Source organism: Phaseolus vulgaris, chromosome 10 (assembly GCF_051622355.1).
Source record: "Phaseolus vulgaris cultivar YP4 chromosome 10, ASM5162235v1, whole genome shotgun sequence".
Taxonomy (NCBI): domain Eukaryota; kingdom Viridiplantae; phylum Streptophyta; class Magnoliopsida; order Fabales; family Fabaceae; genus Phaseolus; species Phaseolus vulgaris.
Genome location: NC_143507.1, coordinates 20,366,240 through 20,381,772, shown reverse-complemented (window position 1 = coordinate 20,381,772; position 15,533 = coordinate 20,366,240). Strand labels below are relative to the sequence as shown.

The window sequence follows — 15,533 nt, the reverse complement described above, 5'->3', positions numbered from 1 at the left end:
CTTTTGCCTATGTTGATTCAATTTGACAATATTTGGTTCAACCAAATGAGTTTGGGATTTGGTACTTGTTATTGGTGAGTTCTTGATCTTAGAACCATGATCCAACTTCTAAGAAAGTGCCTCTACATTTTCCAGCTCAAGGTGATTCCTCAAAGTGTCAAGAATCTTGTTCTATGTGGCTATTGGAATCACATCATTAATGACTACATTAACCACCATGGAATTTGATGGTTCTCGTACTATGCACGAACATGTCATTGAAATGACTAATATTGCGGCAAGACTTAAGTCTATTGGAATGGCAGTGGATGAGAACTATAACATGTTAGTTCAGGAAGAGACTAGATTGAAGAATCGAGGAAACCACTCTATACACTATGTGAACAATCAGGGAGCTGGAAAGAAGGTCTTCAAGAAACATGGAAAGGGTAAAGGACCACTGAAGATAAATGAGTCCTCTACTAAGCTCTAGAAGAAGAATGGCAAATTTCATTTCTGCAAGAAATCTGGACATTTCCAAAAGGATTGTCTAAAACGCAAGGCTTGGTTCGAAAAGAATGGTAAGCATAATGCTTATTATGTATGTTTTCAATCAAACCTAACTGAAGTTCCACATAATTCTTGGTGGATTGATTATGGATGCATAACTCATGTTTCTAACATGATGCAAGGATTCCTTTCAACCCGAACCATAAAGCCAAATGAAAAGTTTGTCTTCATGGGGAATAGAGAGAAGGTTCTAGTTGAAGCAGTCGAGACTTATCGTTTAATCCTCGACACTGGATTTTATTTAGACTTTATGGATACTTTTTATGTACCTAGTATATCTAGGAATTTAGTTTCATTGTCTAAACTTGATGTTTCCGGATACTCTTTTAAATTTGGGAATGGATGTTTCAGTTTATATCAGCGTACCTATTTGATTGGATTTGGTACTCTTTATGAGGGATTATATAGATTGAACCTTGATAATCTATATGTTGAAACTCTTATGACCTCGCATCATAATGTTGGCACTAAACGTAGTTTAGTGAATGAATGTTCTACTTTCTTGCGGCACAAACATTTGGGGCATATTTCCAAAGAAAGGATGGAAAGATTAGTAAAGAATGAAATACTTCAAAGTTTGGATTTAACTGATTTGAATGTATGTGTGGATTGTATTAAAGGAAAACAAACAAAACACACAAAGAAAGGAGCCACAAGAAGTACTCAACTTCTTGAAATTATACACACTGATATATGTGGACCTTTTGATGCAAGTTCTTTCAATAAAGAAATGTATTTTATCACCTTTATTGATGATTTTTTCACGTTATGGTTATGTCTAAATACTACATGAAAAATCGCAAGCAGTGAATGCCTTAGAAGTTTATATAAATGAAGTGGAAAGGCAATTAGACAGAAAGGTGAAAATTGTCAGGTCAGATAGAGGTGGTGAATATTATGGAAAGTATGATGAAAGTGGACAACACCCTGGTCCGTTTGCTAAGTTCCTTGAGAGGCGTGGTATTTGTGCTCAATACACAATGTCAGGTACACCACAACAAAATGGTGTTTTAGAAAGGCGTAATCGAACCTTAATGTATATGGTTAGGAGCATGTTAAGTAAGTCAATTGTACCTGTTTCATTGTAAGTATTGTTGTTCCTAATGTAGTTGAGTCACTCAACGATGAAGAAGAACAACAAATTAATGATCATGAAGTTAACAATGAACCTGTAGTAGAACAACCACAAGAAATAGTATTAAGAAGATCTCAAAGAGAAAGAAAGTCTGCTATTTTGAATGATTATGTGGTTTATCTACAAGAGTCAGAAAATGACTTAGGTATTGATAATGATCCAATTTCATTTTCAGACGCCATCAATGATGATAATTCTGATAAGTGGTTAGATGCCATGAAAGATGAGCTTAAATCAATGGCACAAAATGATGTATGGGACCTTATAGAATTGCGAGAAGGATGCAAGAGAGTCGGGTGTAAATGGGTCTTTAAGACTAAACGTGACTCTTATAGCAATATCGAACATTACAAGGCCCGACTTGTTGCCAAAGGTTTTACTCAAAAGGATGGCATTGATTATAAAGAAACATTTTCACCCGTTTCTAAGAAAGATTCCTTTAGAATTATCATGGCATTAGTAGCTCATTATGATTTTGAGTTGCATCAGATGGATGTCAAAACTGCGTTTTTGAATGGGGACTTAGAAGAGGATGTTTATATGGACCAACCAGTGGGGTTCATTGAAGAAGGAAAGGAACACATGGTGTGTAAACTTAAGAAATCAATATACGGGCTTAAACAGGCTTATAGGAAATGGTATCTTAAGTTTAATGATACTATTGTGTCCTTTGGGTTTAAGGAAAACATCGTTGATCGGTGTATATACCTGAAGGTCAGTGGGAGCAAGTTTATATTCCTGATTTTGTATGTTGATGATATCTTGCTTGCAACTAATGATCTTGGTCTATTAAGTGAGACTAAGAAGTTTCTCTCTAATAACTTTGAGATGAAAAATATGGGTGAGGCATACTATGTGATAGGAACTGAAATATTTCGTGACAGATCACAAGGTCTGTTAGGTTTGTCTCAGAAAACATATATTAATAAAGTTTTAGAGAGATTCTGAATGGATAAATGTTCGACATCTCCTGTTCCAATACAGAAATGAGACAAATTTAGTCTCATGCAATGTCCAAAGAATGACTTGGAACGAAAACAAAATGGAGAATATACCTTATGCATCTATTTTGGGAGTTTAATGTATGCTCAAACTTGTACACGACCAGATATTAGTTTTGCAGTTGGTATGCTTGGTAGATAGCAGAGTAATCCAGAATTGGATCATTCGAAAGCTGCAAAGAAAGTTTTGAGATACTTGCAAGGAACAAAGGATCATATGCTTACTTATAAAATATATGATCATCTTGAGATGATTGGATATATAGATTCAGATTTTGCTAGCTGTGTGGATACACGAAAATTTACATTTGGTTATGTGTATCTTTTATCTGGAGAAGCGATTTCATGGAAAAGTGCGAAGCAGACAGTCATTGTTGCATCCACCATGGAGGTTGAATTTGTGGCATGCTTTGAGGCCACAGTTCAGGCTAATTGGTTGCAGAATTTTGTTTCAGGACTTGGAATTGTTGACAGTATTGCCAAGCCGCTGAGAATTTATTGTGATAACTCCGTAGTTGTCTTCTTTTCTAAAAACGACAAGTATTCCAAAGGTGATGAACATATGGAATTGAAATACTTTGCCGTTAAAGAAGAAGTTCAGAAACATAGAGTGTCAATAGAACATATTAGCACTGATCTTATGATTGCTGACCCTTTAACAAAAGGGTTACCGCCCAAAACATTTACTGGTCATGTTGTAAATATGGGCATTATGTCTACTAGTGAATGATGAATGTTGTTATTAATGCTTATTTGACACTTTGAGCTCATTGAATAAATAAAGTTTCTGAAATTTATGTTTTCTACTTTATGTATATGCATGTAAATTATGTTGTGGAAAACAAATTATGTTGTTATTGATGAAAATGACATTATGTTTGAACCTACTATGGATTTCTCATTATAAAGTCATATTAAGAAGAAAGGATGATATAGTAGTACATGGAAGGAAATGTGTCGATTGAAATGACTTGTAACCGCCATGACTCTTATTATTTCTGTATCCTTGATTTTGATTAATGATAGAACCAATTTATGTAAGGCCTTTTAAATGCGCATTTATGTAATTATTAAATCATGAAAGTATTATAACTCATATGAGTCAAGTGGGAGAATGTAAGAAATTATGTAAATTAATTTTTATAAAGTGACTCACATGACTTAGAGTTTGGGGTTTGGGCCCAAATATGATTTTTTAATAATAATAATAGAATTAAAGGCCCATTGGTTAACATGAGAAATATATATCTGATGATATACCTAATGAAAACCTACATCTGATGGAGATTGGGAACTAAACGCTATAGGGTTTTGTCTCTGCAAATAATAGTTGTCTCACGGTTAACCATCATGAAAGTGTGTGACAAGAACGGAATTGCTAAGAGATAAATTGGGAAAGGAGATAAAGTAATTGCTCAAGTAGGATCACTCATGTATCAAGGTAAGTGCCTATTCCTTCTTGAATTGTATGGATATATGTGAGAATCATAATATGATAAGATCTGTATGAGAACATTATTGTATGCGTTCATAATCATGTTTAATCGTATTTTGATTTACAGTCTATTCTTGCGCTCAGCTACCCCATTTCGTTGTGGTGTATAAGCACATGAAGTTTGATGAAGAATACCATGAGAAGCCATAAAATTTTTAAAAGAATGAGAAAGATACTCACGTCCATTATCACTGCGCAAAATTCAGATGAAAATTCCAAATTGATTTTTAATTTCATTGTAAAATATTTGAAATACAGAAAACAACTCAGAACGGTTTTTCATTAAAAATACACAAGTACATCTTGAATAATCATAAATAAAAGTAACAAAATACTGAAATCCTAAATTAGACTTAATATGACTTGGTCCCCAAATGTCAGAGTGAACTAAGGCAAAAGGAGATGAAGCACGTTGTGAGACACTACTAGGAAAAAAAGAACTACGAACACAACTCACACGATAAAGTAGACACATTAGACAAACTTGGAACAAACTGCTGCATCTTGGCAAGACTAGGATGACCCAATCGAGCTTGAATGAGAGATGGAGAATCCATAATTGCGCCAACATGTGCAGAGATCTGTAGTTGATAAAGTCCATGAGACTCACATCCGGTGCCAATCATCCGTCCCGAACTCCGGTCCTGTAAAGTAACAGAATCTTTGGTAAAAGAAATAACACAATCAAGGAAACGGGTGAGACGACTAATGGATAATAAGTTAAATGAAGACCCAGGGACATAAAGAACATTATCAATAGATAAAGAAGATTTATTACCAGTAATGTGATCAGTGCCACCTGAATCTAGAACCCAAGGGCCATGGGAAATGGAGTGAGTGAGGCCAACAAAAGATGTACCTGAATGTGCAACAGAAGCCGTGGAACTAGGGTTCTGACGATCCTCATACCATTTAAGAAATTCATTGAAAATAGCAGGCTGGCCTGGGGTATCAATTGAAGTATGGTCTACGGTTGAAGGTTGCACATGGGCAATTTGAGCAACCGCAACAGATCTAGGAGGACGACCGTGTAAGGCATAACATCTGTCAATTTTGTGGCCAAGTTTGCCACAATGGTCACACTTGTGACGCCCTTTGCCCGACTTGTGAGGGCGAGTACGATCATTATGCTGAGAGACTAAAGCAGAAGAGTCATCAACATGAGACGTTATATCAGTGGTGTGTTTACCTGGCACACGCAAAAGGGTAGAACAAGTGGAAGTAAAATTGGGCACAATAGGAGATCCCAAAATTTGATCTTGAACGTGAGAATAATCATTAGGAAGGCCATGTAAACCCAATAACATGAAGAACTTGGATCTTTGTTCTAGTTCTTGAGAAGGAGTAGAGGTAGGAGGTAATAACTCATTAAAATCATGAAGAAGAGCATGAAGTTTACCTAGATATTCTGTCATTGTACCATCAAGACGTTTGGGAGCAACAATTGTGAGAAGATTTTGACACACGCCTAAAGACGTTGAGTATCATTGGTGTATAATAATTTTGCTTGTTCCCAAACTTCTAAACATGACTCATAGGTACGAAAAATTTGTTTTAAAGATGAGTGAATGGTCGATTTGATAACAATGCATAATTGAGCATAAATTTTCAACCAACGGAAAACCTCATTTTGAGCAAGAGTAGGATGAGTAAGATGATCAACATAACCTTGACTCTTAAGCCATAATTTAATATCTGATGCCCAAGTGTCATAATTAGTTCCATCCAATTTGTCAATGGAAAGATGAACATTGACGTAATTAGTATAAATAGATGAATTCAGCATAATGACTGCGGAAGAAGCCACAATGGTAGCGGCAACGGAAGAAGCCATAGTGGCAGCGAAAGCGGAAGAAGCCATAGAAGATAAGGACCAATCCAGTCACCGGTTAATTGGCGGCAGCAAAAAAGATGAAGGCTCCGGCAGCGATTCTGACAGCATCTCCAGCGAGGGCTCCGACGAGATTCCGGCGACGACTCCGACGAGATTCCGGCGAGGGTCCGACGGCTGCTCCGACGAGGTAATGGTAGCTCCAGCGAGACAGTGGGGCGGTGGCTAGAAAATTCCAGTGAATAGTGTGGGTTCACCAATAAAAACTGAACCCTAAACCCTGAACCCTAACCTTATGCTCTAGATACCATATTAAAGGAAAAGAAAGAATAGGGTAAATCCCTTGTGTATATTGAACACATAGGGTTATGTTTATATAGGAAAAGAAACATATGGGCTAAGCCCATTACATAAATATGAGATATCTAACAATATCTATAATATCAAATAATATCTAAAAATATCTAATATATAGTATAACTTTTATGAAAGAGAACGTAGAATTTGATAAGTCTATTTTAAGACTATTTAGAGAGATTGTATTATCATTTGAAAAGTAACAATAAAATAAAAGTAATATTTTCTGTTCACAATCTTCACATTGATTCTTAAGATTGATCATAAACAATTTTAAATGGCAATGCATAATCGTGTGGGTTGTTGCACCAAACCAAAGGTTGATAGCACTAAAACAACCACTACAAGAAAACAAGGATTTAGCGTGGGTCAAAAATGGACGCATATGCGTCGGCTTATGCGTGGGCCAAGGTCGACGCATAAACGGGTGAAAAAATAAATTTTCGTATGTAATGCAACAAATTTTATTTTTAATTTTTTAATTATTATTTTCATCTTTTTTATTTATTTCTTATTATTATCTACAATTATATATAATATCTATTATTAATGTTAGACACAAACTGCAGTGGGCAAGACTCAAACCCAAGTCCTCGAGTGACCAAAGAAGCTTTAACCACTACAACACACAAGTTCTTTTGTCATATTATAATTTTTATTATACTTATTATTAATATTATTAATGTGGGGCACATGAAAATTTTCTTAAATAAGTAACTTAAATATAATTTAATAAAAATTATATTAAAACTTTCAAAAATTAATTCATTTTATTTTAAATTTATACAACAAATAAATAAATTTAATGTATAAACAACTGTATATAATTTATAAAAAGAAATTCTTTAATTTATACAAAACAATTAAATTCAATTTATACAACAAAAATAATTCATTTCATTTATACAACAAAAAGTTATTTTAAAATATATAAATAATAATAATCGATATTGTTTAATTTATATATGACAATATATAAATCAAATAAATTAACTTTAAAATAATAAAATATTTTATATAACATCTAAATAATTTAAATACATCTTTTATTTTACTCAATTAATTTTAAATCAAACACTTACTTAATTTAATTTAAATAATTTATATTACAAATTTATAAATTAAATAATTTATTATAATATTAAAAAAATAATTTTAAAATAAACACAATAAAAAATTAAATATTAAAATATTTCTTATAATGTTATACATTAAATAAATTTAAACAAATAATTTTAAAATTCTAAAATATAAACATGCATGGACCGTGGCCGACGCAAACTGGATTTTAAAAAAAAAAAATTAAATGCATAAGTGCGTCCGTTTTGCGTTGAATGCCATTTTGGGTGGGTTTTGTGCCATTTTTGTCCGACGATATTAGTGTCCGTAGTTGGCCCATGCAAGTATTTGGAAGCTAATTGTTTGTTTTCTTGTAGTGAACGGTGTTGTGTGTTTATTCCGAAAAGGCCTCTCAATAGAGATGTTAGAGCTTGTTTGTTGAAACTGTAGTGTAGTGAAAATGATAAATATGACTTGGATTTTGAAGGTTATGAACCTTGTATTTAATCAAATTGTCAATAAAAACTTATAATTGCTTGAAGGAATATAATTTTAAAGACTCCTATGTTATGTTATTAAGACAGGGCGTTTATTTATTATCATCTCATGGATTTCTCACTTCCATTCTCTCTTTCTTTTAGGCCTCCGTCTTTATTCATGAGATTTCATTAGTTTTGAGGAGCTTTTCTACGTTTTTGATTCCTCTAAAAGCATAAAATCATTAATGCATAATATAATTGAAATTTTGAATAAATATATATAAGTAATATATTTTATCATCAAAATTAAAATTGATCATGTGAGTTCTTTTAAAAATCACTTGATTCTTTTACGTAATTACACGACTTTTGAATATTCATAATTTTTATTGCTTACATTAAGAATTGTAGGATGTAAAGATTATATATATAAGTTTCAGTTCTACATTGGTTAGAAGTCCGAAAGAATTGTCGACCTCTTGTTCTGATTTTGAAGCATGTCTACTTACTATCTTTAGGTGAGATTAATGAAGGCTTGAATTATAAAAATGTTTGGAGAAAATCCAAAAGAGTCCACCACTGCTGCAAGGCTAGTTAATGACAAACATTTCATGAGATTTAAGAATGTACCGTCCCGTCCCCAGGCGTTGACCAAAGTTAAAGTCAACATATGTTAGGACTCCTCAAGGGGGCCCAAGGGAAGAAAGTCAACAGGTTGACCGCTGAAGGCGTCGCCAAGGTGAGGTGTCGCCAAGGTGAGGCGTCGCTAGGTGTAGGCGTCGCCTAGGTGAAGCGTCGCCCAGATGAGGTGTCGCCTAGTGTAGGCGTCGCCAAGGTTAAGGCATCGACGGTGCCACCCCCCGATACCCATGGGAAGGAAAGACTGTGGAGGGGGCGACACCGTGAGAGGCCTCAGTACCTCAGAACAGTAATAAAGAGAAGAGGAAGGTGGCTTCAAGGCCGTAGTTCTAGTACCAGTAGGGGGTAACCTGACTCGTGAAGTACCCATGCCACCGCTGGGAGACCCTGGGACAGATACGACCCATGAGAGGGCCACGCCCATGGGAGAACCACATGCATGGTGCGAGAGAAAGGTAGATACACTCCCAAGGCGAGTGACTAGAGGTTGGGGCGCATGAGTTGGCACCCAGAAAGTCACCCCTTGCGCAGATGCACTCCAAGAAGGAGGACTTACACGATGGATTATCCCTAAGTTGGGCTACGATGCTGTAAGACCCTCCGTGAAGAGTAGCGATCAAGTAAGAAGAACACATAGTAGAAAGCATTGAAACATCAAGGTATATAAGTTTCCCTGAAATTTTGCTAAGGTACGCATTAATTAAGTTTACGTTTCGAACGCTTTAAAGCACTTTAAATGCTTTAAATGCTTTAAACGTTTTAAACACGATGAACGTTTTATACGCTTCAAATGTTCTTTAAGACGCTTTAAATGTTGGAGGTGTTTAAAAGGAGTTTTAGACATTTGAGACGGGGATCGAAATTTGGGACCTAATTCTCTCAAGTTTTACACACACAAACCCTAGTTGTTTTGCTTGCGCACCCACTGTACACACAGGCAATTAGGGAAGAAAGCACTAGTTATTCAATTATCCAGTTATTTGACCACCTTCAGAGAATCCATTCACGGTGTTCCGATCACCTTTGATGTTTCTCGCTTGCTGACTTGATCGTCGGAGTGCAAACGGCCGCGAGGGCGCCCCTTTGTCCACTTCTTTTCAGGTACTCACAGACAGAGCAGAACGAAGGTGCCCGAGCTCGCGAGGACAAGCCACGCACAAAAACTCATCCGGTCAACCGGCAAGAACATTTGGCGCCCACCGTGGGGCCGATTTAAAACATTAGTCCCACAACAAGTACAGTTCACCAGTTCCAATTCTCAAGTTGCACGACAGTCGGGAAGATTTCCATAAACCGCGAAAATGAGACCCGCACGCACTAGAAGTGAAGAGATGACCATGCAGCAGCTCATGGGTATGATGCAGGGATTGCAAGAAGCAATGGCAGCGTCAAAAGTGGAGCAAGAGCGCATGCAAGCGGAGCTCGCGGCATCTCAGACGAGAAATGAAGAGCTCCACCGCACAAATGAGGAGCTGCGCCGCGGATGGCGCGACATAGACGAGCCTGAGCTTGTCACTCCACAGGGAGAATTCTCGACGCCGTTCTCACAGACGATTCTAGAGACGGTGATCCCCAACACATTCACAGGGCCCAAGGTGACGTTCACAGGGATGGAGGACCCTGAGGCGCATCTCACTGCGTTCCAAACGCAAATGATACTGGTTGGCGGCTCCGATGCCGTAAGGTGCAAGCTCTTCATGAGCACCTTGACAGGGATGGCCATGGACTGGTTCATCAGCCTCCCAGAAGGCCATATCACGTCTTTCGCACAGCTTTCGCAGTTGTTCAAAGAGCAGTATCTAGCCAACAGGGCTCCACCGCCTATTTCGTACGACCTGTTTGACGTGAAGCAATATCAAGGTGAGACGTTGAAGGAGTACATAAACCGTTTTGGGGCGCAGGTGGTGAAGGTTGGCACCACAGAAGAGCCAATGATCGTGTATGCGTTCAGAAAGGGGGTGTGCCTAGGGCCTTTCTGCGAGTCGATCATCTGCAACCGCCCCAAGACTTTTGCTGAAATAAGGCGTTGTGCGGTAGAACACATTGCCTCTGAGGGTGAGGTATACGAGAAGCGCACAACTGTCGCGCCCACACGCCCGAGAGCACATACACGTGCGCAACCCGTTAGGGTCAACGAGGCCACGACGGGGAGGAGAGATCAGGAAAGGAAGCGCCCCTACGAGGTAAGGAGGCCCCAGCCTAGGGGTCGAGTGGAAGGGAACAAGCCAGCAAGGGAAGGGAATAGACCGCTGAGGCACAATTTTGTGGTGGAGCTAAAAGACCTCATTGTTGTGCCTAACATAGCTGACAGGCTGAAGCCACCAGCGAAGTATGATAAGGTGTTGGGACCTCACAAAGAGTCGTGGTGGGAGTTCCATGAGGCGTTTGGGCACCATATCAACAACTGCTTGGCGCTGGGCTATCAGTTGGATGAGCTCGTGAAGAACGGGTTCCTAAAAGACTACCTTGCTGGGTCTACTGAGACCACAGCCCTAACAGTGCCTGCGGAGAATCAAGCACACGAGATACCGATCCATGGAGAAGTGCACACCATTTATGGTGGCTTTTCTAGAGGAGGGCCCACTGCCTCCCAGCATAAGAGATATGTGAGGTCAGTGAGTTTGGGCGTCGAGGAATTTTCGAATGACCCATGGGAGTCAGACCTCGTTTACACAAGGGTTGACCTACGGGATGTCGTCCCACATGACAATGACCCCGTGGTCATTTCGGTCGTCACAGCTGGAAGGAAAGTACATAGGGTTCTCGTCGACCAGGGCAGTTCCGTCGATGTCATGTTTTGGTCGACCTACAACAAGCTACAGTTATCCCCTGATTTATTGAGACCCTACACCGGATGCCTGTATGGATTCGCAGACAACCCAATTGAGGTACGTGGCTATCTAGAACTGAGGACAACGTTTACCGATGGTGCGGCGTCACGTACCGAGAGCATTCGGTATTTAGTCGTAAACGCCAATTTAGCCTACAACATCTTGTTGGGCAGACCAGCACTGAATAGGCTAAGGGCAGTGTCCTCCCCTCGCCATATGAAGATGAAGTTGCCAGATCTGAGCGGCAAGGTGATTGTGATCAAGTCTGATCAAGAAGAAGCCTGAAGATGCTATGAGAATAGCTTAAAGACGAAGAAGGGGGTGTTTAGGGTATGGGAACGCCCCTCTAGTACAAACGGCGATGCCTAAGGAAGCGCACGTAGTGTAGAGCTCTCTTTAGTTACAAGTCAGTATGAAATACATAGTTGTAAAGGGGACGCTCTTTTTCCCTCTCGGGGGTTTTTTAATGAGGTTCAAGTAAAAAAGAAAGTTCAAGTAAAGCTTTGTTCAATTTTTTACTCCAACACGATGTAAGAGCAAAGATTAAAGAAACTCAAGTAAAAAAATTAAGGCATCGCCAGGCGCAGGCGTCGCCAAGAGGAGGCGTCGCCAGGATGAGGCGTCGCCAGGTTGAGGCGTCGCCAAGATGAGGCGTCGCCAGGATGAGGCATCGCCAAGATGGGGCATCACCAGATAAGGGGGCGAACGTCAAATTCAGAGCAAGTACCTGGTGCGTATGCTCGTACCCATAGAACAAGACGACAAGTACGCTCAGTATAAGTTGAAATCCGGGGCCTAGTCCTTGAGCAGGGGTTAAGGGATTCCTTCGGGACGCCCCCTCCTCAGGTATGAATAGCTAGCCCCGGTGTCAGATGTTAGATATAAGATTGAAATCCGGGCGCCTAGTCCTTGAGCAGGGGTTAAGGGATTCCTTCGGGACGCCCCCTCCTCAGGTATGAATAGCTAGCCCCGGTGTCAGATGTTAGATATGAGATTGAAATCCGGGGGCCTAGTCCTTGAGCAGGGGTTAAGGGATTCCTTCGGGACACCCCCTCCTCAGGTATGAATAGCTAGCCCCGGTGTCAGATGTTAGATATGAGTTGAAATCTGGGCGCCTAGTCCTTGAGCAGGGGTTAAGGGATTCCTTCGGAACGCCCCCTCCTCAGGTATGAATAGCTAGCCCTGGTGTCAGATGTTAGATATGAGTTGAAATCCGGGTGCCTAGTCCCTGAGCAGGGGTTAAGGGGTTCCTTCGGGACGCCCCCTCCTCAGGTATGAATAGCTAGCCCCGGTGTCTGATGTTTAGATACCTCGCAAGGAAGTGGCGGGGGGCGTTTCCTTCGAGCGTGGGCATTAGACAACCGAAAGTTTTGGAGCAGTGGAGAACCAAGTCGCCTTGGTGTTTTCAGACATCCTAAGGACGATACGGCGCCGCTGTAGCAGGCCTCTCCTCAGGCGTGGGCACCAAGCGCGAAGAGATAAGGGCTAAGTTGCCTTGGTGTTTTAGACATCCCATGGATGACACGGCGTTGTTGTATAGGCCTCTTCATAGGCGTGGGCGCTAAAGCGCGACTTCTGTCCCAGGTGTTTTAACACGCTGGGGACACCCAAAGCAGGTCTCTCCTCGAGCGTGGACACACAGTACAGGTAAGATAAGACCTCCACGCCCTCGAACGATGTCGAGGCCATAGAAGAGATCAAGTCCTCCTTCGCCTTTGAGTGATGTCGAGGCCAGAGAAGAGATGAGACCCCCTTTTTTCCATCTTGAAGTGATGGAAAAGCTAGCAATGCCTTTGGCAGTGAGTGTTAGAGGGCTCAAAACAAGTAAGTACAAAGCAAGTTGAAAACTTTTACGAGTTCAGAAAGCAAGTAAAAACCGACGAGCAAGGAGAGGAAGAAGGATGGAAGCACGAGTTACCAAAGATAGGAGAGTAAGAGAAGCTAAAAGACTCACGAGAAGGCAAAGACAAAGTTTGAATAGGCATTTAAACAAAAATCAAGAGTTGTAATTACAGATAAAGTTCATGACAGTTACAAATTAAGCAAAAGGCAATTATATACACGTCAAATGTTTTGTCGAAGAGCAAAGTAAAGGCTATTCTTCAGGGGCCTCCAGGGGCACTACTTTGCCGTCAACCACTTCGTTCAGAGGGCTGCACCCAGAAACGTCGATACCAGGGTTTGCACAGGCCGCTTGGACAAGAGCCTCTGCGAACCTATCGGCGAACGCAGTGGCAGCCTCTTCGACCAGCTTTTCCTCAGCAGCCTTGAAGTTTGCAGCCTGAGTGGTCATCTCTTGTTCTTTGGAGGCCAAAGCAGCCATCAACTCTTGGACTTTGGCTCGGAGGGTGGCGTTCTCGGCGGCTAGCAGGGAGCATTCACTAGTTTTGTCCTCGAGTGCGACCTCAGCTTTCCCTAGTGTCTGCTCCCGATCCACACACCGGTCCTCGAGTTTCTTTTGCTGCGCCTTTGAGGTCTCCGCCTCTGCTTCCAGATCAGCGACCTTTACTCTGAGGGGCACCACCTGATTAAGGAGTTCAGCATGGGCTTGTGACACCTCATGTAGCCGCTTATTGGCCTCCTCCTTCGCCTTCTGCGACACCCTCAGAGAAGTCTTGTAGGCATCCTCTTGACGCCGCCAGTGAGTGGGCAACCTCTCCTTCTCCTCCTTTAGAGAGGCGAGCTCTTTCTCCAGCGTTTGGAAAGTAGAGGCTTCAACAGCTTTAGCCCTGCCCTGCGCATGCCAAGAGTGGGCACAAGACATGAAGGTGCCCATGTAATAGTAAATGTTTTCCTTCTGGGGCCCTTAAGCTTGGCCGCGCGGGGACATCCTACCCAGGAAACCCTTCAGCGAATCTTGCATTGGGAGGGGGAGTTTTGGGGCAGGTGGTGGAACAAAAGTGGGCTCGGGCTCCGTCCCACCCTCCAAGGCCATTGCTTGAGGGGGTGAGTGGGCACTTGGAGGGTTCTCCCTAAGAGATTCGGCCCCATGTGAAGAGGAAGTGGCAGAGGTAGTAGTCTAAGGGGCATGCTGGTTTGTCCTTTGTCGCTTGAAGACTTGCCCCTCAGCGGAGTCTTCATCGTCTTCGGAGGGCACCACCACTACCCTTTTCCCTTTGTCAAGGGGGGCTGACGAAGTAGCAGTTTCGACCAGCACAAGGGGCATGGCCGCGATGGGAGGGGGTGAGTTTGGAGGTTGTGTTGGTGGGGTCGATGGCGTTGGAAGGTGTTGAGGGCAAGAATTGGGAGAAGTAGGGGCGGTCGCAGAGGTTGGAGGTGTGGAATCTCCAACCCCATGTGAGGAAGCCCCGCCCTTAGATTTCAGAATTTGAGCAAGCCTCAACCTTCGTTGCTTGTCCATCTTTTAACCTGCACCAAGAAGATAAATGCAGTAGGGGTTAAGCACACGTTAAGCACCATACAAGGAAAGCAGATAAGTCATACACAAAACAAGAACAAGCAAGGGCAGTGAATAGAAGGCTGTGAGGGAGGCTCTCATACTTCTATATTTCGCCAGGGCCTCGACGTTGTATTCAAGGCTTATCAAGGTGGAGGTGTTGAACGCCCCCACGCTGGCCAAAATTTGGCAAGCCTCTCGATCAGTCGAGGGCAGCTGATCAAGGGACTTAGGCTTCGTGTGCTTCACCTCCTTCACCCAGTACAAGGGGAAGCCGTCGAGGGCGGAGGGATCGAAGTCAGAACAGCAAACTTTGAAGAATTTGCCCTTCCACCCCTTGAAGGAATGTTGGAATAAGGTCAGGAGGACCCTTCCAGATATGTCGCTAAGGCTTACCCAGAGGCTCTTCCCCTGTTTCTTCACATCGAAGAAATGGAGAAAGATGTCGGCGGAGGGGGCATGGCTGAAGAACCCGCACAAAATGTCGAATGCTTTGACGAAGGCCCAGCCGTTAGGGTGTAGCTAGGCTGTGGCGACATTGATTTCGGTCAGAAGTTCTCTTTCGAATCTAGGGAAAGGTAGGCGCATCCCTATGCGTTTGAAGACCACCTGGTAGAAGTAAAAGAAGGGGACTCCGTTGTTGGCCCGTTCGTCCCCACATACAGGCTCCCCTAGGGTACAAGGGAGCACTGCTATGTCTTCGTCGTGCCTTTTCGCGAAGGCGCGATGGTCGTAGGTGCTCGACTCTCCTACGTGATCC

At 41.7% G+C, this 15,533-nt stretch overlaps 1 protein-coding gene and 1 pseudogene across 1 annotated transcript; one reads left to right on the top strand and one right to left on the bottom strand.

The window, feature by feature from the left end:
• Positions 1–4,170: 4,170 nt before the first annotated feature.
• On the bottom strand, positions 4,171–5,632 carry LOC150024678 (uncharacterized). The gene is made up of 2 exons (XM_090296092.1): positions 4,959–5,632; positions 4,171–4,187 (listed from the first exon to the last, which is right to left on the bottom strand). Exons 1-2 carry the CDS (start codon positions 5,593–5,595, stop codon positions 4,171–4,173), a joined length of 654 nt encoding a protein of 217 aa, XP_090152218.1. The 5' UTR covers positions 5,596–5,632.
• Positions 5,633–5,967: 335 nt separating this feature from the next.
• LOC137817925 (aldehyde dehydrogenase family 3 member F1-like) overlaps positions 5,968–15,533 on the top strand; it is a 34,620-nt pseudogene continuing 25,054 nt past the window's right edge.